Source organism: Sapajus apella, unplaced genomic scaffold (genome assembly GCF_009761245.1).
Source record: "Sapajus apella isolate SASKATOON/1434 unplaced genomic scaffold, GSC_monkey_1.0 scaffold21, whole genome shotgun sequence".
Taxonomy (NCBI): Eukaryota; Metazoa; Chordata; class Mammalia; order Primates; family Cebidae; genus Sapajus; species Sapajus apella.
The window spans coordinates 6955285-6979258 of record NW_022436961.1 but is presented as its reverse complement, the minus strand read 5'-3'; the positions used below and the strand labels follow the sequence as shown (position 1 = coordinate 6979258).

The 23974-nt window shown below is 38.0% G+C and overlaps 1 protein-coding gene across 1 annotated transcript in view; it reads left to right on the top strand.

Moving 5' to 3' along the window:
* KCNU1 (potassium calcium-activated channel subfamily U member 1) overlaps positions 1-23974 on the top strand; it is a 128951-nt gene that overhangs the window by 59207 nt on the left and 45770 nt on the right. The window contains 1 exon segment of the mRNA XM_032288020.1: positions 6891-6988. Coding sequence (XP_032143911.1) covers positions 6891-6988 — 98 coding nt within the window.

Sequence of the window (23974 nt, the reverse complement as noted above, 5' to 3'; positions counted from 1 at the left end):
TGGAGACTATTCAAAGTATACTTGGGAAGATCATGTATTATTCTGTTGTTGGATGAAATGTTATATGGATGTCTGTTAAGTGTAGTTGGTTTGTAGGGTCGGTTAAGTATAGGTTGGTATGTGTATATATATATATGATTTTTTTATTTCTTCATGTGGATTTGAATTACTGCCTAATGTCCTTTTATTTCAACCTCAAGGAATTCCATTAGTATTTATTGTAGGCTTTGTCATATATCAACAAGATCTAAGCTCTTGTTAACCTTTAAAATGTCTTCATTTATCTTTTATATTTGGAGGATAGTTTTGCTAACTATTAAATTCTTTGTTGGCAGTTGTTTCTCGTTCAGCACTTTAAATATTTCATCCTACTTATTTCTGGCGTCTATTGTTCTGATTAGAAATAGCTTTCAATTTGATTGGTCATCCTTTGTACATTATGAGTCACTTTTGTCTTGCTGATTTGAAGATTCTCTGTCTCTGAGTTTCACATATTTGATTATGATGTGTCTCGACTTGTGGATCTCTTTGAATTTATCCTACTTGGAGTTTATTGAGCTTTTTAGTTGTGTAGATGAATATTTTTCAACCAATTTGAGAAATTATTGGCCATTATTTCTTCAAATATTTACTCTACCCTTTCTCTACTCTCCTTCTGAAACTTTGATTAAATCTTTTGGTACACCTGATAATGTCCCAGCAGCCCCTTAGGCTGTCTTCATTTTCCTTAATTCCTAAAACAATTTCAAGCATGGTAAAAAAAAAAAAAAACAAAACAAAACAAAAAAAAAAAAAAACTGTCCCTATGTAATTTCCTGAAATATCTATTGTCTATAGGGTAATTCAACTGAATGCTTGAGTCTAAAGAATATTGTTCCTTGAAATGTTTTCAAGACTTTATTTTAGGACTGGAAATTTAAACATGAACCCTTTACACTCAATAAAAATGTGAATCTTTTTTAAAGCAAGGGATGAGTCTGACTAAATAGGAAGAGAGTCCCATTAAAGGAAGGGCCTCTAAAAAAGAACAAGATAATACACCAAAAAGTATAATCTCACTACACATATCATCTTATTATATGTAAATTTAGTATAGTTTCATGCAATATGCATATGCCTGTAGACACAGTGTACAAAACAAACTTTCTGTAAATAAATTACACATACAAGGACACACATGCGTATACTTCTGTCATTCTGCAAACTAAAATGCTTTATAAACATAAACTATCATCCCTTTTTATCTGACTTTTGTGACTTTACTATAAATACTTTCTGTATAAAAAGGAAAATTCTGCCTTCATATTTGTAGGCATGCCAAATTTTACCCACTTCTATGACATGTATTTTATGTTACCTAGGGGATAAGTTAATGAGACTTTCAATTTACAATCTAATTTCTTAGCTTCAATGTGGTCATCATATCCTTCAGAATCCTTCATAACTCTTATAATAGAATCATTTCTTTTTACTACCCTACACTGATCCTGAATCACAACTGTTACCAAGTCTATTTCACTCCAGCCAGAATTCTATTCATAGTGGTACTGAGATTCTAAAGTAACAAGCAACAAGCAAGCAACTGTTACTGACTTCAGTTTGCCAGATGATGGCAGCAGAGTACCGTGAAATGCTCATAGATCAGGCAGCTAGGGAATGGATTGGTATGTGAATTTGAAACTGGAGATCCTGGTTCTAACTAAAATGTACCAAAATGAACATTATTTTAGAAGGGCGCTGCTTAGCCACATAGGTTTAAATGTTATAATAATATTCGGATATTCTCCTAGAGAATTCACTTTCAAAAAGGACTTTGGAATTTATCAATAAATGACAACATAGAAAACTTACAATGACTGAATTAGTACATATATCAGGGTGAATATTTTATGGTTTTAGAGCCAGTTAAGAGTATCTTCAGTCCACCTCCTTCAAATATTTATCTCTCTAATGAGTTCATTAAATTTCCTTGATCCCACCACTTTCTCCCTTCTACTATACTCAGTGAGAACTCAGAAGACTTGAGTTGTGATCACAGTTATTCCACTGATTACTGGGGTTAGGGAAAGACATGTTAGCTTTTGGAGTCTCAGTGAAATCATCTCCAAAGAGGGGAATCCTCATTGTCTCTATGGCCCTTTTCAATTCTGATGCTCTATAATTCCGAATCACTCTTTTTTTATTACTTCAATTTTTCTAAACTAGAACCACACTAGAGATTCTCCACTTAAATTCATAATAAAATATTTTATAGAGACAGCATAGAGTGGTGGCTAAGAACATGAATTTTGGATTGGTCACTTACTAACTGTGACTTCGGGTAAATTATTGAAATTTTCAAGGTGCTTCAAATTTTTTTGAAACTTTGATAATAACATTACATATCTGAGAAGGTTACATGAGAATATTAGTGCATAAGGAGTACACAGATTGATTATATTAATATAAAAAGCATTAAGCCTAGTGCCTGGCCAATAGTAAGTTCTACATATATGTTAATTATTATGCCACCCATGGAAGCATAAACTCAAAGAAAACCTTTTGATTTTTTTTTCTATCAATGAAGTACAGATAAAATAAGAATTGGAAGAGTATTCCCAGTAGATTATACTTATTTTAACCCATTCCCTGATGATTTTTTTTTTTTTTGAGACAAAGTTTCTCTCTGTCACCCAGGCTGGAGTGCAGTGGCACAATCTCAACTCACTGCAATCTCCACCTCCTGGGTTCAAGCAATTCTCTTGCCTCAGCCTCCCAAGTAGCTGGAACTACAGGTGTGTGCCACCATATCCGGATAATTTTTTGTATTTTTAGTAGAGATGGTTTCACCGTGTTAGCCAGGATGGTCTCGATCTCTTGACCTCATGATCTGCCTGCCTCAGCCTCCCAAAGTGCTGGGATTACAGGTGTGAACCACCATGCCTAGCCCATTTCCTGGAGATTTTTGTGTTCAGAGCATAAACACCGCTAGGTCTAAGCCTTCAGAGTGGGAGGAATAATTGTCTTTCTGACCTTCTGCTTAATGGAATTAGGTAAGTTATTGGGCATAAAGTTTCCCAGCTTCAACTCTACCGTTCACTACCTGCTATTTCTTTATTGCAGTTTCTAACACCCAGAATTTAAGAATCGTAGTGTTTAACCAGGGCAAGGAGGGGTGCATAAGAATCTTTACATGTGATAGAGCAGAGGGAATGGGCAATTTGCAAGTAGCCCTTAGGAAAGTTGTGTCCAAATTTCCCAATTCCTACCCATTGCAAACTGTTTCAGAATCTGCATTAATGCGAATATTCTGCACTAGAGTCAAATCTAATGGAAAGCAGAAATCTGAAAAGGAAATTGGAAAGAGGGTACAAAAGAAGTTACAGACAGGAAAAAATATGATAAGAAATGGGTTGAGTAGATGGTCCAAATATGGATTTATTCTACTTTACACTTTTATGTAGATTTGGCCATGGTTTACTTTTTTCATAAACATTTCAGACTATTAATTGAGCTTTTTAAGAAGGAATTACCTCAGCTAACATTTCTTAGGGAGGAGAACTCCAAATGCATAAGGTAGAATTTGGCTACCCTGATAAATCTACCAGCTCATCTTTCCAGCTTGGCTTATTTAAGCAGCAATGAAGAACAGTCAGAGGTCCGAGTGGCCTTAGGTCAGGTAGGAGAAAGAACAGAAGATGGTTCCTGCTTGACTCTTTTTCTTCTCCAAGAGTTCAGGGAGCACGTCACCAAATTTCAATAAAAAGAAAAGCAGCTTGGTAACAACTCTACAAAGACCCTGCACAGATATATTGCACTCCTATATATTTGTGTCAGTTGCAATTATTCTTCTAATGGTACAGTTGACTATGGCTTTTCATGATTTCCAGTTTAGAAATATCTCTGCCCCAGCTCAGGTCTTCTTCCTCATTCTAGTGATTATAATAGCTTTCTATCTGCCCTCCCTGGCTCTGGTCTTCTTTCATGCTAATCCATGCCATTTTTCATAGCCATAATAATTTTATGACATTCTGATCATGAACAGATACATAAATAAATAAGGAATAGATGGGTGACTGCTACCCTATTTCTGCAAGACGAATGCATGAGCTTTCTCTGTTGCCCTGTTGCTTTTTCAGCTCCTAAAAGTACTGGTTTTTATCTAGAATATGTAATATCACTTTTTAGGCATGTCACAATGAGTGGTAAAGTACTACATTTTATAAATAATTGTAACAATTTAGCTATTTTGTAAATTGGAGAAGATTGGGGATAATTTGAATAATATAGGCATTATTTTCACTCATTTGAACTATGGTAAAACTTCTTGAGAGAGATAGAAATAAGTAGAATTATTGCTATCTATATGGAAATGACATATGAGGCATTTCTTAAGAAGCAGTCCTATCATGTATTCCAGAAAAGGAAAGATTTGCTTGTTGCTTTCAAGGAAATCACTTCTTGAAAGAGAAAGATAACTAAAATGTTGGCCACGTATGTAGAAGAACTTTCATTTTTTCTAGTCATTTGCAGGTCTCAGACTCCATGTCCTTTTTGGTATTCAATGCTTTATCTAGAAATCTGTAAGGTATCCATAGGGAAGTCATGGTAAGTAATGACAAGACATTAACAGTCCAGCTAAAGTGTTAGGAAAAATTCCTTTTAATTTTTCTTGCCTAAAATATATTTTAAAAATTACTTGCACACTGTCAGCTATAGGTAGGTAGGTATATACATAGATAGATGATAGATCAATAGATACATAGAATATAAATAAATAAAATGATTAAACAAAATGAAATCAGAGAAATTTCACTGCTTATCTACTGCTTTGAAAAGAGACTTAGTCTTATTTTTTTCTTAAATTTTTTCCTCAAATACTTGAAGCAATATTGAAACTGGGGATAAACCGTTGCAACTTCTTTATCTGCTCTATCTTGCAACCTGGTAAATAAACAATTTTCAACTTTCTTTTGGAAAGCCATTAGAATTACAGAACTTAGAGCTGGAAGGAATCAGAAGAAATCACTTGGGCCAGTTTGTCCTTGACCTTCAGGTGGTCAATACCAACCAGAAACATCAGCAGTCCCCATACAAGCTGTTCTGTCCACGCTCCACACATGCACATTCTTCCATAATTATGAAAGCTTCGAAAATTATAAAAATCATTAATGTGTTTTCAGGTGAGGTTTTAAGAATGACTCAAGGAAAGATTTAAATCTTTAGTAAAAATTTTGAGATGCACAGAAAGTGGGATAGATTCACCTATCCCACGTATCCTTCCCCCAACCCTCATTTTTTTAAACAGCTGACAAATGTTGGTTGGAGAGTTAGGCTTTGAGAAAAGGAGACACCAATTTGGGCATGTTGTCTTAGACGTCTCATCGCTCAGTTTCCATCACAACCAGCCAGCCTTTAGAGCCTGACAGTTGGTAACACAGCTAGGCCTTGCTCAGAGTTTACTTTGGGTGTTCCCTTCCCAAGCCATTCCCCCTAGGGCAAAAGGTAACCTCGAAGTAAAGAAGTATCAGTCAAGTGAAGGCTTCTGAGGATTACAGGTAGAGTAAACTTATTCCAAACCCACCTCTTCACACACCTGAGTGATGCAGTCACTGCCAACTTAAGCTGAGAAATCACACATCCAAAGGATGTCCTTCTTCCAGGGTATGCCTTGACTCGGTTAAGGTTTATGGATTAGAATGGTTCAGAAAAATTATACATCAAAAGAAGGAGGGATACCATGACATTTTTGTGGCTTTTTCTGTCTGCCACTGATCAAAATGAGGTGATATGTGGGATTAAGGGCTTGTCCTACATGAACTTCCCACCCTGGCTAGTCTAAGTTCAGAAATAATGCTTATGTTGAGACAGTAGGAAAGGTCATGTTTCCTTTCTCCACTTGGGTGGGCAGGAGAAGAAGAGTATCAGTGATGACTGCCTCTTGATGTGGTCCATCTCCTTGGGAACTTCTGCTCAGACACTCTCTCCATCTCTAATCAGCAAGCGATCAGGTTCTGGCAAGCAGATCACACAGGGTCTTTAAAACCCAAAGAGAAGCATTTAACTTGCAAAGCGTTGTTTAGAATGTGATTTTTAAAAATCACAACAGCTAGTGCAAATTCTTATTGTGTGACAATGCCTATCTAGCCTAGAGGGTTAAAAATGATTATGGAGTTGAATCTGTGTTCCAGGATAAGAACTGCATGATTACATATCAACATACAGGTTCAGGAAGACATAATGGCTCACCTGTCATATTTCCATATTAAAGTTGCTTCATGGTGCTCATTGAATCTATTAATTTCAAACATTCTCGCATGTATCCTTATAATCACCCTTCAAAGTCATGGTAGTATCCCCATACTGCAGCAGGGAAAATTATTTGCTATTATTTCCAGATTTGGAAATACACAAAGGCTTCCATATGCATCTACTGTAAGATTAAGATTCCTCAAAAGCCAAAATTAATAATAAACCCTCGAAGAAAACATAAAGCAAAAGGAGCAGAATGAATTGCAAGCCTGGGCAGTATCTGCAGGAAGGAGACAGGATTTTTGTAGAGTGATGCTTTTTAGAGTCCTAAGGTGCCTCTAGACATGCCGTAGCAGGAAGACTCCTCAAACACACTTGGGTGAAATGGGAGGCGCCATGGGTTACAACGGTGCAGCAGCTACTCAGCAGGTACTTATTTTAAACACACCATATGGAATTGAAATCCTCTTGCACTTTCTAATTCTGTAGAAGGAAACCAAAGAGTTTGCCACAATTAATGCTCTTAGAGTTAGGCTGTAGCTGAGACTCCCCAGCCTTTCCCTAGTCAAGGGGCTGTAAATGGCTCAGCCAAGGGGAATAGTCCAAAAATCCCTTGTGAATAGATGTGCCAACTCACTGAGGTTTCTATGCTATTGCAGTGCCATCGGTAAAGTTAGTGAAACGTTGCATCATGGGATTCTCCTCTCGTATAGCACCGCAGGATTCTCTTCCAAGGGAAGGTGCAAACATACCAAGCGTCAGTGCCAGGTAAGAGCTGCAGAGAATTCTGGCCTCCTATAGTTTTTTGAGAATCAGTGGGCCATATATATTGTATTTAAACCAGAATATTTGCTTTATAAACTCCCATACTGACCAGTGGAATTGTTCCACCCCAAAATGAAATCATCTCCACCTCCCCATATCATTAAGCTAAGCAAATATACCTCTTCCTTCTATTGCTCAAATTATTTGTACCCATAATAACCCAAAAGTTAGATATACAACTTTCTTTCAGACCACCTTTCAGGCACTTTAGAAATGTAAGTTAGAGCCAAATGATAGCAACTCCAAACAGCTTTTCTGTTGTTAATTCATTCCCTATTTCCAGTACGTTCAAGATGCTATTGCCTGAGTTTTCGCATCTGCAAAATATGGGCGTCAAATCCCTCCTTCCTGCCCTTTTCCTTACAGCTTTTTAGTACACTAAAACCTCCACTAACCAGAAAGTAGAGTTGGAGGAGGGTGACATGTTTAGTCGATTTTAATTAGAGGGGCAATCCAAAAGTTCTATCATTCCAAACTTTAATGAAAATAGCTCTGTAATATGTGGACAACATTTCAGTTTAGTAGGCCTAATACACCAGGAAGATCTTTAATGATTAAAAATTGTGATTATATAAGGGTAAATATATTATCAAAGAGCCATTATAACCTGACATTACATAATGTTATAAATATTTTGTAGGTTTTTTATGGTGATTAAAAGAGATTAGGTATTTAAAGCACTTTGCTGCTGCAGCCAGTATGAAAAACAGTATGCAATTTCTTTAAAAAATTAAGAATGAAACTACTATATGATCCAGCAATCCTATTTCTGGGCATTTATTCAAAGAAGACAAAATCAGCATTTCAAAGACAATTCTGCACTCCCATGTTCATTGCAGCACTAGTTACAGTAGCCACGTTATGGAAACAACCTAAGTATTCGTCAGAAAATGAATGGAATAGGGCTAGGTATGGCAGCTCATGCCTAAAATTCCAGTGCTTTAAGAGGCTGAGCTGGGAGGATTGCTTGAGCCCAGGAGTTCAAGACCAGCCTGGGGCAATATAGAAAGACCCCATCTCTGCAAAAATTTAAAAAATGAGCCAGTCATGGTGGTACACAGCTGTAGTCCTACCTACTTGGGCTACCGAGGTGAGAATATTGTTTGAGCCCAGGAGTTTGAGGTTACAGTGAGCTGTGCTCATGCCACTGCAATCCAGCCTGTGTGACAGAGTGAGAGCATGTCAAAAAAAAAAAAAAAAAAGAATGGATAAAAGAAATGTCACACCCACGCAGCATATTATTCGCTCTTAATAAAAGAGGAAATTCTGCCATTTGCAGCAACATGGAGGAACCTAAAGCACATTATGCTAAGTGAAGTAAACCAGACACAGAAAAAGAAGTACTGCATGATCTCGCTTGTATGTGGACTCTAAAATAGCCAAACTCATAGGCACAGAGTGGAATGGTGGTTTTCACAAGTTGGGGGTGGGGGAAATAGGGAGTTATTGGTCAAAGGGTACCAAGGAATTACTTTGCTTGATTCCCAGCTGCTAGGATGTTCTCATTAAATGTTTCTTATCTATTGCAATGATCAATTCTTATAGCCAGGAAGGTGTTTACAGTTGGGCCAAATGTATAATAAGTGCAGAGCCTTCTGATAATGTAGATTTTGCAATAAATATTTTACTTGTACTTGGTTTTGATGCAATTTACCTGTTTCTTTTAACACAGAGTCCTATTCTGTTTACCTGAGGATTCTGGATTGGTGGGTCTGGTTAATGGAAATTTTCCTGTACCTTGCCAAAGGTGGGCAGGAGTCAAATGTCTGAGCCACCAAAAGTACCCTCCCTTCTATGTACTTTCTTCTTCTTTCTTTCTTTCTTCCTTTTTTTTTTTTTTTTTTTTGAGACAGATTCTTGCTTTGTTGCCAAGTGCCAGGCTAGAGTGCAGTGGCGCAATCTCAGCTCACTGCAACCTCCACCTCCTGGATTCAAGCAATTCTCCTGCCTCAGCCTCCCAAGTAGCTGGGACTACAGGCACATGCCAGCACATCCAGCTAATTTTTTTGTATTTTTAGTAGAGATGGGGTTTCAGCATTTTGGCCAGGATGGTCTCGATCTCTTGACCTCATGATCCGCCCACCTCGGCCACCCAAAGTGCTGGAATTACAGGCTTGAGCCACCATGCCCGGCCCCTTCTATGCACTTTCTAAGGGCAATATAAAAGTCCTGAAGATTACAGTTTGTGTTCTTCCTGCCTTCCAGTCCCAGATTTTATAAAGTGGGATGAGATCGCCTATGGGAAAGCACTGAGAGCTAGTTGAGGGAAAGGTCTTGGGACATTTCAGGGACCAGATTTTACCTCGCTATTTCCAACAACAAAACAATCACAGATGAGCACTGGGATCTGAAGATGTTTTTTCTCCAAAAATGGTTGGTAAATAGACGTATATTGAATAGTCTGTACGTGCTAAGTAGTTACCATGCTTGATGCTTTTGTAAATGTAGCAATCATGTTTCAGCTTACATACTGTCTAGATGGGTAAGTAAGACAGATTCACATAAGATGAGTCACAGGCCAAAGAAGGAATAAGTGCTAGTTTTTGACAGCACAGTAAAGTGACTATAGTTAACAACAATATATTGCGTATTTCAAAATTACTGGAAGGGGAGATGTGAAATGCTCCCAATGCAAAGAAAGGATGCACACATGAGTCAATGGATATTCTAAATACCCTGACTTGATCATTACACATTCGACACATGTATCAAAATATCACGTGTACCCCATAAATATGTACAAAATATTATGCATCAGTACAAATATACAGAAAAGAGAGATTAATTTTCTTCTCTAGAAAGTACAGGGGAAAGAAGTTGGAAAACTTTCACAATAGAAAGTTTTTGCAGTTCGAAACAAACACATAATAAAAGTCAATCAATCAATCAGGGACCAATAGACCTTCCACCAGAACCATCCATGTAGCACTCGAAAGCAGTACTCTTTCAAGTGTCTCATGGATAGTTCTGGAAGAAGGTCAGAGGAAGATGAGGTCAATGAGGGCTAGAAAGATTGTTCTAGAAAGCTTCCTGTGGGAAGTGGGATTTGGAAAGGTGGGAGGCAGCGGGAATCTCAACTCCTGTGAACAGTGTGACACGGATAAATCCTGGGGGGAAGGTGGCATTTTCCATGTAGCAGCTTGCCAGCCTGACGAGAGGAGAGAATGCATGGTAGAGTGTCGTGGGAAAGTCTCAAATTTCTCAAGAACAGTCTTGGATTTTGCTATTGTGCATGTGTGCATGTGTGTGTACACTATATTTATGTTAATGCAAAGTTGTTAAGAAACATAATTCAAATTTGAAAATTGTTTGTGAAGACATAAAGACAACATATGTGAAAACACAGAAAATGCTCCAGTCATGCTTGTGCTTTTGTTTATTCTGTCCCATGTCTTCTCTGTGATGGTAAATGGTTGGCAAGCCAGGGATAATCAAAAGCCACAGAAAATTCTCAAATGTAATTTTACCCATTCAGTTTCACACTCGCTTTTCTTTTCTTCTTTAGCACAGCTGTAAAAACAAAGTAATTTAACATATTGGTATTTTTTCCTTTGGTTTTAATTCCCATTTGTCTGTAATAAACAACAAAATGGTTTAAAGCAGGCATCTAAAAGGAGAATTGATCCAGATAACCTGGTTCATCTGCAGACCTGGTCTATCAGCCCTATTTCTGGTTGGGGATCCCAAGATATGCTTTTGACCCCAAGTAGACCAGAGATTGTGATCATAACCCATGCAGATGATTGCTAAAGCTTATGATTAATTCCCTTGCGCTTCTTAATTCAAATTTAAGGTATATTTGCATGAACTAAAGAGCTTTAAAGAAATAAACAAGGGTCACACTGCAGAATCTTTTAGTTGGTGGTATATCCTTGAACATGTACGTTCCATCTGAGGATGGGTCTCTGTGACATTTCATCAATGAGTTGGTTACTCAGGTGACTTACATACATTGTTAATGGGTCAGTGGTAGAGTACCCCTGCTTAGTACCATAGAAAATAGTTTGTGTTCATTTGTTTAGTGTTTGTGTTGTAGGACAAAGGGAGTTACAGCTCGCAAATTGGCAACATGTGTCTAGAGGATCTATGTTTGCTATACAACAATGAGTGGTAAAATAAACTGGGTGGCTCAATAGAGACTAGTAGGCATTGGAAAAAATGTAAAGTGTGTGGTATGTGCTATTTGCGATCCATTTTTGATGCGTTAATAGTCTTACAAATTCAAAAAGCAAAAGCAACATAATATTATCTATCGTTTTTCTGACAATGAGCTTGCTGTTTTTAAAAATGTAATCTTCAGGCTACCAGTGGGTTTTCTAGTAAGTTGAGAAACAACTATCTTCTAGTCTTAGTAACTAAAGCACTACAGACAGCTCTAACTTATACAAAAGTTATAGTCCAATATTTCATTGTATTCCTGGTGTCTTTCTTTTTCTATAGACTAAGCAATGTTATAAATAGCAGTTACGCTATCAGACTAGCACACAAAAGACTCTTTAATAGATGGTAGTTAAATAAATTTTTGTTGAATGAATAAGTAAACAAACATTAGCTCTCTTTGCTTGGATTTTGTATCCTTAAATCAAAAGATCATGTGATATAAGAGAGAGAAAGTATTTCCTCTTACTTTTCAGGGAGATAAGTTAGACCTGTGCAGTGTTTTATAGTAAGTGAACATGAATCTCATTCATTTCTGGAGCTCCCTGCTTCCGATTTATTTACTTTGACCATTCCACTTTGGATGAGTTAGGACTGTTTTGCCCATTGTACCTGTTACACAATTTACTTACTATTCTCTGCTTCTTCTCTATCAAAAGCCTCTTCTTTAGTCAAACTGATTTTAATTAGATATTAGAAAGAAAAGTTTTAGATACAACTGATTTATATGATGCTGTGACTGACGAATAACACCATAACCACACTAAATTATCCAACTTTTTAAAAAGTAGGTGTGAATAAACTCAAGTAAATACTGAAAGATGTTTAATCAGTGAAACAAGGCAGAAATTTCCAAGCGTTCTATAACAGACCTGGGTCAGGAGAGGAAACCGTCTTTAATAGAATTGCTTGTTTTGTTTGGGCCTATCAGTCTTTTCCTGGAAATTCTCCCATGGGTCTGCTTAAGTCAACTTATGGCCCATATTGAAATCTAAATACTTTTTCATTTAACGTCCCTCCCCACCATGTCTTAGTGGTATCTATGAATGAGATCACATTTATAATACCAACTTCATCTCCATCCTTCTTTGTTCTTTTACAGATACCAGGGACCCTAAGTGTCATTTTCTTCTCTCTTTGCCAATGTCCAACCCAGGCTTAATTCTTTTAAGAACAAGTGGTCCACAAATATTAGCCATGAGCAATAGCACCTATGGCAGACATGAGCTCCAGATCACCATCCTCTTAGCCTGGAAGCTTCAGTTTTCTCGTCTGTCAAATGAGGCGATGTTAGAATCTAAGTAATTGAAATGTTGTGAGAATTGGATGAGACAGGAGTGATTAAATTCTTATATGCTGCCTAATAGACATAGTGAAAATACAACAAGTGAAAAATGGTTCATGCTAGTGTCATTGTATTTCCTGTCACCCTCTGCCATTGTGTCTCTGGTTCTTAGACTTCTACGTTTTTGATACCACTTTCTTTCACATTTGAGAGGATAGTGTACACAGTTCAAGACATCCCAGGATTTCATTCACTGTCTACAACCACCATCTATAGACCCTCAGTCCGATGAGCATATCAATAGGGTTTTTAGTGAAGATCTATGATGCAGTAGCTCCCATTGGCAAGGGCACTTTGCCATGTCCAAGTCTGCCTGTAGCTTGCCATTCTCTCTCCAGAACATTCTTTTCGATGGCAATTCCAGCTCCTCCCTTGGCTATTTTCCAGTGCCTTCCAGCCATTGATCTTATGGCAGTCTTTCATTTCTGAGCAAACTATAGTCTGTCCAGAAGGACTGCCGGGATAGCCTTTGCCAAGCTGGAAGTTTGCTAGTTGTAAATAGTGCACTGGCCACAAGGATATAGGAGGATCCCTCCAATTGGGAGAAGTTGTTTGTTTCTTTCCTGGCACATCTATTTCCAGCCCTACATAATTTATGCCCAGGCATGACTCCTGAGACACCTGTCCCTCTGACCTCGCACTTTCATGCCTCCTCTGCCATACATATCCTGTTTTCTCAGGAAAAGAAGCCGAGCTCTTCCTCCCTTTTTACTCTCAGATCTATACACTTGATTGAATTCTTGTCCCAAATTACTCAGGCAAGAGAATCCCCATCTTTTAGCCTCCGTGATGTCTGAACTCCTACTGATAGCTAGCCTCTGAGTCCACCTAGGGGGCAGAAGATTGGATACAAATCATCGTACATGGCTCTTTTCATGACATATCTGAGCTTTCTACAGAAACTGATCCGATGAAATTATCTGAGCAATTCCTTTTATCCCTTCTTTTTTCGTATTAAGCTTTTAAAACTACATTCCCTCCAGACAAGCATAGACTTTCCTATTTGAGTGTAATGTAGCCCATAACTAGTAAATCAAAAGCATTATCTGATTCTTGCATTCATATATGCTTATTGAGTGGTGCCTTTACTGTCGCATTTCAAACCATGTTCTGGAAATCTACATTCTCTTAACACTGCATAGCAAGTATTTCATCTTGCAGAGTTACCTTTCCCCAAGGGTCCAATTGACACTTATGTTTCCTATTCTATGGTTTCCACCTGAGATTCTAGAACCTCTGCAATATGATTCCTCTTATTTTAATTGATGGTGTAATTTGGGACTACCAGAATCCCTAGCAGGGCTATGGGTCTGCAGTGATGTTTAATAAATATCTTCATTAAGTCTCAATAGCAAGACCAAAGAAGACAGCAGGACAAAACATATCCACAGATAATTATAGGGCTAGTCTAGGGATAGGGTTGGAAATAAACATACACATATACATATAGAAACTATACTGTTAATCCCTATGAGCCTGAGTTCCAAAGACAGATGAAAGAGTGGCAGGGACTATAAGAATAAGAATTTTGAAAGAATGACTGGCTATTTTCCTTTAGACCCTCTGAATACCTCTTTTCTAGTTCTTATTTTGTATTCGTAGGCAAAAATCCCATTTCTGAGAAGCAATGTGCCACAACCCTAACAAAGTACTATATATATAGCAATAATTCAAGTATGTATTGAATAAATTGATTCGTTGAATTAACAAACAATGTTTTATTGTTATTGCTTAAAAATGGCAGAAAAAATAGCTTCAGCCTTCATAAAAGCATCAGAATAGTACCTTAGAAAACTCAGCATATCTTCCATTACTCTCATCTTCCTCATCCTATCTAGTTTACAGACTATACCAAAGGAGGGACAAGGCATTTTGTGAATATTGTTGTGGGTTTGTGGACAGGTCTTTTGAAAAAATGAAAACAAATTCTCCTAGGAATTGTGGGTATGGAAATTTCCATTGATTTGACTTGGTGCTAAGATGAGGAAGTGGCCTTCAGAACATTGGGATAAAAATTACAATGGGATGACTGATCACTTACTGAGTGCAGATATCTATTTGCATTAATTAACTAGTATTTGCATGCTTTTATTCTTCATCTTATTTATAATCTTCTAAAAGGCAGGAATGAGACCTTGTCTGTTTAGGGTCATATATAAAAGATCGACTCTATAAGACAAGGCGAAGGCTATACAAAGCTTAGTCACTGTTTCTAAGTAAAACTCCTTTCAAGGCCTTGAGACATGACTTGCATAGTTTCTAAGAAAAAAAAAAATGTGAAGTAGGCAAATGGCACTGATTTTCACTTTGTGTTATTTGTCCTCTGAGTAACACTTCACCATCATCTTTCTCAGGGATTCACAGTCCCCAGTCACTTAAATGTCCTCATCAACATCTATTATCTAAAACTTCATTTGTGAAAACAGAAGAATAAAAATATTAACCCTTCTGGGGCAGCTTCATCATGGATCAGGAACTTCAGCTAAGGAACAAAGCCCTATCTAACAAATTTCAGGTATCAGCATAAAGGAGAGGTATAATTTTAGGTGACATCCAATACAAGTCTTCTGTGTATATCCAATACCACATCTTGAAGCCTATTGCATGCTATGGTATGTTGGCTTTTCGGTTTCAGAAAGAGAGATAAAGGAAGATGCCACCCAGTACTGTAACTATGGTAAGGGCCACAGCAGCCAACTCTGGAGTGCCAGATCTCAGCTCTGTGATCCTCAAGCTCTGTGACTAGGAGCAAGTCACCTACTGTCCTGTGGCTCAGATCCCTACCCAGTAAAATAACTAATACCAATTTCACTGAGATGATGAGAAGATTAAGCGTAAGACTCTGAGAGAAGTTCCCAGCATTGAGTAAGCACTCAATAAATGCTAGCAATCATCACTACACACAAGGCAGGAGGGTCCCACAAAATAATTGAACCCAAGGTCTAAAGAGTCACCATAAAGCATCTTTCTGCTTAAATTATATTAAAATTCTGCATTCGTGCCAACACCAACAGTTTGAGGAAGTGAGAGAAGACTTAGAGATAAATGTCATTTCAATTTACATCTTGGGTCGGGCATGATGGCTTATCCCTGTAATCCCAGCACTTTAAGAGGCCAAGGCAGGTGGATAACCTGAGGTCAAGAGTTCTAGACCAGCCTGGTCAACATGGTGAAACCCGGTCTCTACTAAAAATACAAAAAATTAGCCACGTATGGTGGCAGGTGTCTGTAATCCTAGCTACCTGGGAGGCTGAGGTGGAGAATCACTTGAACTGGGGAGGTGGAGGTTGCAGGGCGCCAAGACAGCACCACTGAACTCTAGCCTGGGTGGCAAGAGTGAAACTCCATCTCAAAAACAACAGCAACAACAACAATTTAAACCTTTGGGGGTGGCAAAGTGGCAGCAGAACTCACCTTTAAAAATGAGATAGGTAGACCCTGTCTCATTCTCCCCAAAAAAGCAATGTAGTCCTTCCCCACTGCCACCCCTTTCTTTAAAGATATGAGAATGTAAGAATTCTCCACCTGTCTTAGACCCATGCTTGACTCCTAAAGACCACAACAGCTTTTATAACGAAAGTCAAGGACACAACCATAATTGTCCTCCTCAACTTAGCATCAAATATAAAGGCTGTTTACACAACGCTATAGATTATTGGCTTACCCAACACAATATATGATTGGCTTTTATACAATTATTTATACCTTTTAAAATAAACACCGTGAACAAGTGAGTATGGAATCTGTAACAGTCCCCATTTAATCGGGAAAATTTTTCTTATGGAGAGAGGATTAAGGAAAGGCACCTTGAACAAATTCTTCTCCTTGAACGCCCCTTTCCCCCCCCTGCCCTCTGTTCCACAGCTGGCTGATGATTGCCAGCACAGGCAGACAGAACTTGAGGGTGGCTGGGCAGCTTTACAACTCAGCAGCTGTCTTCAGCACATGCGCAACGATCAGGACAATAAAATATTGTTCATTGCTTCAACCCCACAACCAATTAGGTCAGCTGTAAATATTGGAATTGCTTGGTAAACATGCTGGAAGATTGTGCTGACTTGTTAATATAAGTGAAAATGTAATTAGATTTATAACACTTTTTTTTCCAAGCCATAATTTACAACAACAGCAACAGGAGAAAAAAAAAAATCTCTTGCAACCTGCTGAAATATCATTATTAAAATGCACATGAAAAGTCAATTATGCCAGAGGGAGGTATTTAAGAGAAGTGAGTTTCCATACCCTGGGATTACACCGTGGGGATTACATATTTCTTATTTATTTTTTCCCTGGATCTTTTTTTGCTGCCAAATGAAAAGGAACAGATATTTTACTTATTTCACTCTGAAATATTGCTGCAGATAGAGCTAAGAAGTAAACCAAATAACCTGACTCCCTGGAAACCTACTCAATTCTCTTCAAAGCCCCAGGAAAAGCCGAGTAGTCACCATTCTTTTTTATTTATAAGCCCATCTCGCTTTAAGCAATAGTCATGTCCCTTAAAACATGTGGAAATGATTTTTTTTTGTAAATGCTATTCTGTTTTACACTCTAAATGAGTCGATTATTATATAGAATTCTGTGCTGACAGTCTTTACATAAAGATAAGAAATAAGCCCTCATTTTCATTTTAAAATTTGGAGTTTCCTCTACTCACAGGATCATAGTGGGAGCACGACTCTACCCTCACCCAAGGGTGGTACAGAGTGGCAGGACATTCATGTGATACCTCAGGCACAGGTGTTACCTCATCCCCACCCAGGCAGGAGATCTTGGCGACATCATCCCTGAGCTGGGCTTCATCCCATGACGGGGGTTGGGGGCTCTGTGTGCCAGGTGAGGACGCAACCATAATTGTCCTCCTCAACTTAGCATCAAATATAGAGGCTATTTACACAACGCTATAGATTATTAGCTTACCCAGCACAATATATTATTGGCTTTCATGCAATTATTTATATCTCTCAAAATAAACACCAAGAACAAGTGAGTGTGGCATCTCTAATAGTCCCCATTTAATTGGGAAAATCGTTCTTGCTGAAAGAAGGTTAAGAAAAGGTACCTTGAACAAATTCTTCTCCTTGAACGTCCCTTTCCTTCCCTGCTCTCTGTTCCACCAGAGGGGTTCTGTTCCTTTCTCCCTGAGAACACCTCTGTTCCTCCCAGAGGGATTCTAAGCCCATTTCCAATCATAACCCAGCCAGGTTGCTGCCCCTTTGCTTCCTGGTTTCCTCCTAATGAATGTAGGTGGTATTATATCTCATCTGCATTTAAGGTACCAGTGGGGAAAAGGCTAGTTTAAAAAAAATCATAAAGCCATGTGTAAGTGTGAAAGAAGCTGCCATTTTCTGTCTGTCTCTGTCTCAGAATTCTAAAATGTTCTGTTTAGATAATGGAAGAAATTTTCTAATGCCTTTTTTTTTAGAATTGCTAGTGCATATGTTGCAGATAAATTACTTTTTAGGGCAAGATTTTGGTGTTGCCACATAAGAATCAACCAAAATAAATCACATATATAAGTCATACATACATATGTATGACTTATTTATACATACCAGTATATACATACATGCATTACAGACACATATATACATATATATATACACACACACATATATATACATATACACACACATACATATGAATAACTTATTTATACATACCAATACATACATACATGCATTACAGACACATATATACATATATATACATATATGTATGTATCTGTATATATATACACATGAAGATCTAGAAGAGCCAAAAATAAGAAGTGGCAAAGTTTACAGACTTTGATTCAAAGTAGCCTTTTAATCCAGTGATATGGCTTTGTAATTGACAACAATGCAAATGACCTTCCAAAATAAAAATGTCCAGTTTTTATGTATTTATTGCATGTAATAATGATTAACACATTTATATTTGCATGTTATTACAAGTAAAGAGCACATTAAAATTTCTAGTTCATAAAGTAATATCTTATGAAAAATATTTTCATCCAGATTAGCTAGATTTGCTTCAACTAAAATACTGTTTGATTTTATACTCGGTCAAGCCTGATGCCCAGGTTTTACACTGTTTTAGTGTAAATATAAATATCCAGAGGCCTTCTTTCTAAAAATTCCTGGTTTCAGTGGTTGCCCACAGCATAGGTATCTGCTGCCAGGACCATGGGCAACATGCTTTCTTTGTTCTCACTTGACTTGTTTTATTCCTTTGAGAAATTCAGCCTTGGAAACCAGTTTTAAGAGACTTAGAGATAGCTCAGAGGCAAAAGACAACTGGAAGGGATTTTCAGGGCCAGGTCAAGTATCTGCTTGGCTTGTGAGTTTGGTCTTCCAGGAACAGTTCTCAGTATCTCCTGCCCACAGCCCCCCCAGGTCCCATCCAAAGCAACTGATTTCCATCATGCATCCCCTAGACTCACCCAGGGCAAGTTCTGAGCTGGGCAAAAATAAATAAATATGTAAAGATAAAAAAATCTGTGAACCCAGTGGCAGAAAGCTTTGACTTCTCTATATGGTTTCTATCTGGGTTTCTTTACAACTAATCTGTAAAGATTTGGGTGAATATATTAAAATAGAAAATAAACAAGGAACTGTCCTGAGTGACTTTTACATTTTTTTTCTGTTTTCCAAAGTCAAAGAGCTACATCAGAGAACTCTGAATCTTTAGGGAACCAGGAATAAGATCATAGAAGAAATATGTTTGTATAATTACACAAGCAGATCATCTCTGTCAACCCTGACTCTATGTCTCCTTCCAACAATCTTTCAGGGTCCACCTTCCCACCTAGAACCATCTTCTTTTTTGGAGGCAGGGAAGGGTAAAGGAAAGGCATTCCTAACGAGGTACTCTGTCACCAGACATTCTTACACAAAACTCTGGATCTGCGGAGCTGCCTCCAGTTCTCTTCCTCCTTCCCCTTCCTCCTTCTTTCTTCTCCTTCAGTTTCCTGTTGCAGCCACTGCATTTGATCCTCGTATTTTTTCAAGCCAATAAGGAAGAGTAGAGAAGAGATGAAACAGTACTTTCCAAGGTGGGTGTGTATGTAGGTATAGGTACGGTTATAAAAATTCCAGGGGGATAGGAGGCTTCTTCAAACCCTTATCTAATAATACACCCCCTGGCTGGCCTGTTTCCACCCTGAGAATCACAGCACACGCAAAAGGCCAGATGTTGGTGATGGGAGCGCTGAAGCAGAAAGGAGGTGAGGAGACAAGAGAAGAAACAGAGAAGCAGGAAGAGCAACTGGATCTGGAAAAATAATTTACTACACCATATTAGGGAATAAAATTATAAAATCAAAACTTTTCCCAAGCACCTGATTTCTCTCTAACTCTCTATTGCCTGCACACAGAAACATACTCTAAAGTAAGCAAAATGAAAGGCGAAGCTGACAACAGCAAACCTAGCAGGGGCTGCAGATTGCTAACACCTGGGCCAGCAGTCTGGGTAAGGGTTCATAGAATCAAGTGAGGAAGATGGGAGAGGGGTTTCTCTCCTCAGTTTAGTCAACCCTCTTGCTTCCTCTATTTTATTCCTAAGAATTTCTTAAAAGTGCAGACATGGGCTTGGAAGAAACTCCAAAGAATTTACTCCAAATAAACACAAGAACAATAGTCATAGTACATAAATACTTTTAAGCATCCTCCTATCATTTAGGGCATATGTATATATAATACATATATAAAATAGAAATATACATATATATGTGTATATTATATATATAATATACATTTATATGCCTTAATTGATAGGATAATGCTTTAAAGTATTTACATATTTTATATAAAATATATATTTATATTTTATATACAGATAAGTATGTAATATATTTTTATATAGTATATATGTTTTATATATTTTACATATATATTAAAAATTTTATATATAGAAAAATGCAGATTGGCTTTCCCTCAGGTGAAATTTACCTGGGACCTATAATAGTAAATCATTGGGACTTTGCTCAAGTCACTTTCTCAGGTCTTCTAGAAGGCCTGCCTTGAGTGGGCACCGTAAAATATCAGTTTATGACTCGGGTATTGGTTGGATTTTAATAAGGCTTGGAAACTTCAATGTTATTCACTGCAGCTGTCAATCAAATACTTGTGCAATTAGGGCATATGCATATATATATATTTATATCTGATATATAAAATACATTTTTATGTTTTATATATATATACATGTATGACATAATTTTATACATATATGTGAAATTACATGTTTGCTACACCTACTAGGTACACAGTGGTATAGCAAACACTTGTGGTATAAATCTAACCTTGAGAAGTATGTGTCTTGTATGCAAGAAAAATTAGCCATCAATTAATTGCAGAATCGATTGAATTAATTAATGCAGAGCATATTTCCATCTAATATTTGGTGAGTGCCTTTGATAATATGTTGTGCTTTCATGAATTCATTAATGAGAAAGTTCTGTTGAGGGATGGGTCAAGTATTGCGCTAGAGATCAGAAAATTAGTGAAATTAATAAGGAAGGCTTCCTGCAGGAGGCAGGTCTTGAGCTGCATTTGAAATGCCAAATGCTTCAACAGCGGGCATACTGTGATCTGCAGGAATAAGAAAAAATTAGCACAAAGCAAAGCAAACCTGATTGAAGGAAAATGCAGATTGGCTTCCCCTCAGGTGAAATTTACCTGGCAATTATAGTAGTAAATCACTGGGACTTTGCTCAAGTCACCTTCTCAGATCTTCTGGAAGGCCTGCCTCAAGTGGGCACTGTAAAAGATCGGTTTATGGTTCAGATATTTGTTATATTTTAATAAGGTTTGGAAACTTAGATGTTATTCAGTGCAGCCGCCAATCAGGTACTTGTGTAAAAGCAAGACAAACACAGCAATAAATGCTAAGCACTCCAGTGTGCAGCAACTCTGGCAGGACGTACTGCGAGCTTTATGAATGTATGAGAGTGAATATACAGAAGCTTGGGAAAAGGTCATTGGTATTTTTGGAGCAATAAATCAAGTACGGAAAGATTTGCATTTTGGCTGTATAACATGCAGGACTGGATTAGAGGGAGAGAATACTTTGAAGTAATATTTCTCTGCTGACTTGTTTTATTAGCTTCTTTTAAACACGTTACATTATTGCTTATAGAATTTCATTTACTCGGATTGGCAGCTTGATAAATACGTCTATTGGCGATGATTTGGATTGCTCTGGGCATTAATATTATTAAAACTTGTCACAAGGAAATGTCTGAAAGATGACTTACTGTAAAGATTGCAGCATGAAATAAATCATCCAGTGGTATTTGTTACCATTTATGGCCTCTTGGAGCTGAGTCAATCCCTTTTTATGTTGCATTATTTTTCAAGTTTTTATAGCCTTACATTATATATTGCTGTCAGAAATGAACAGATGGGGTGTGGAACACAGGCTTTCTGAATAATTCCCACCCTCCAGTTATTGGTATGAAGGACAAGTGCAAAACTGTGTGTTCTCAAGCAAAAGGGAGCGAGAAAGAGGTGGGGAAGCTTCGGTTGAGGAAAGGGATCCCTTTGTCAGATGGTTTAGGCCAATCCCACCAGCTGGTTGGAATCCCTGACTGGCATTCACTCTGTTTGGGTTTCAAGCAAGAGATAAGGTAGCTGTATCTGACACCAGCAGCCAAAAATTGCAGTTTTCAAACGCATTTTTCCCTGAGTGCTGAGATACCCACCTCCACATTTGGAGGTAAATGTGTCATATCACTTGTTCCTAAAAAGCTGAGAAATATCAAAAACAAAACAAAACCCAGTAGAACAAAAAGCAAGATGCACAGAGAGAATCGAATATTCTTTGAGTCACTAATACTGCAAACATCCTGTTGTGGGGCAGGAAGGCAGGAAGGATTCTGAGCACTCTGGATTGCTTTGCAGGGCCCTGGGCATCAATATAAAAAATAAAAGCAACACTGCTCTTCTCTCTCCCTCTTCCTCTTCCTCTTTCTTCCTCTCCTTCATTCTTTATTTTTCTTTTTTTTATTCTTTCTCTTTCTTTCTTTCTCTCTTTCTTCTTCTAAAAAAATAAATAAATAATAAAATAAAATAAAATAAAATAAAAGGAGCACCCTGGAAGTTCTCAACATCTCATAGAGGAGGCAGGAATACAGCATTCCCAGGCTTCCTACACACTGAAGGGCAATGGGCCCTTAGGGATCATTAGCTGCCCCCTCTGACAGGGCCAGGCCACTCCCAAACCTTGCAGGAGCCCTTCTGCAAAGTTCTGAGGCTTTGCAACCGTTGGAGGAGGAGAGAAAGTTAACTTACTAAAAGGCCAGCCAACTGGTTTTTTGTTTGTTTGTTTTTGTTTTTGTTTTTGAGACAGGGTCCTGCTCTATTATCTGGGCTGGGGTGCAGTGGCACCCTCATAGCAGGCTCGAGTAATCCTCCCACCTCAGACTCCAGAGTAACTGGTACTACAGTCATCAGCCACCATGCCCGGCTAATTTAAAAAAAAAATTGGTAGGGATAAAGTCTCACTGTGTTGCCCAGTCTGGTCTCAAACTCCTGGCCTCAAGTGATCCTCCCACCTTGACTTCCCAAAGCACAGGAGTTACAGACCTTAGCCACTTCATCTGGTCAAGCCAACCAACTTTTTAAGAGGAGGGGGGAAACATGAAATTTTCCTCACCTAGTCTCCACATCCACTACTACATTCATTCTGAATAGTTATACAAAGTACCAGCATATTGCAGAGGAACGGGTAATAGACACAAAGCCTGAGTGTCTGGAATTCAAATTCATTGCTCACCGTCTTGGGGCTTTAAGTGAGTCACTTAATTTCTCTTCATCATAAAAAGTGGATAAAAATATTTTTTCCTGCCTACCTCATGGTGTTGTTGTGAAAAGTCAAATCTCTCTCTCTCTCCTCTCTCTCTCTCTCTCTCTCACACACACACACACACACACACACACACACATTCAAGTTTACCGGCCCCTACGTTTGTCAAAGATAGGTATTTGAGTCACCATGTTACAGCCAGATTCTTACCTTATCTCCTGTAAAGCTGTGAATCTTCACGAGTTTATCAATCTCTGTCACTCATCTCCTCATCCCCAGGTCCCTAAATGTTCAGCCTTTTCTCCACCATTTCTTAAAAGTGCTGCCTTCCTAGGAGTGATTTGCAGGCAGTCAGCTACGGCCTCCCCCAAAAAGAGACCCATTCTCTCTTACCACACCTCTTGATTCCCTTGTCTCAATCACTTCTTCATGTCTTTTCCAAAAGGACCTTACATATGAGTTTCTATTTGTCTCATTTGTGTGAGGATGTCATTTGTATAAGCCCATTTAAAAGTTCATATTTATCAGTTACTCCTAAAACAGGGAGGTGTTTCCTTCCAAGCAAAGTTCACAGCATTGTTCCTTTTCATTTGAGATCTCATTCTTGAGTATCACAGAAAGTTTTCA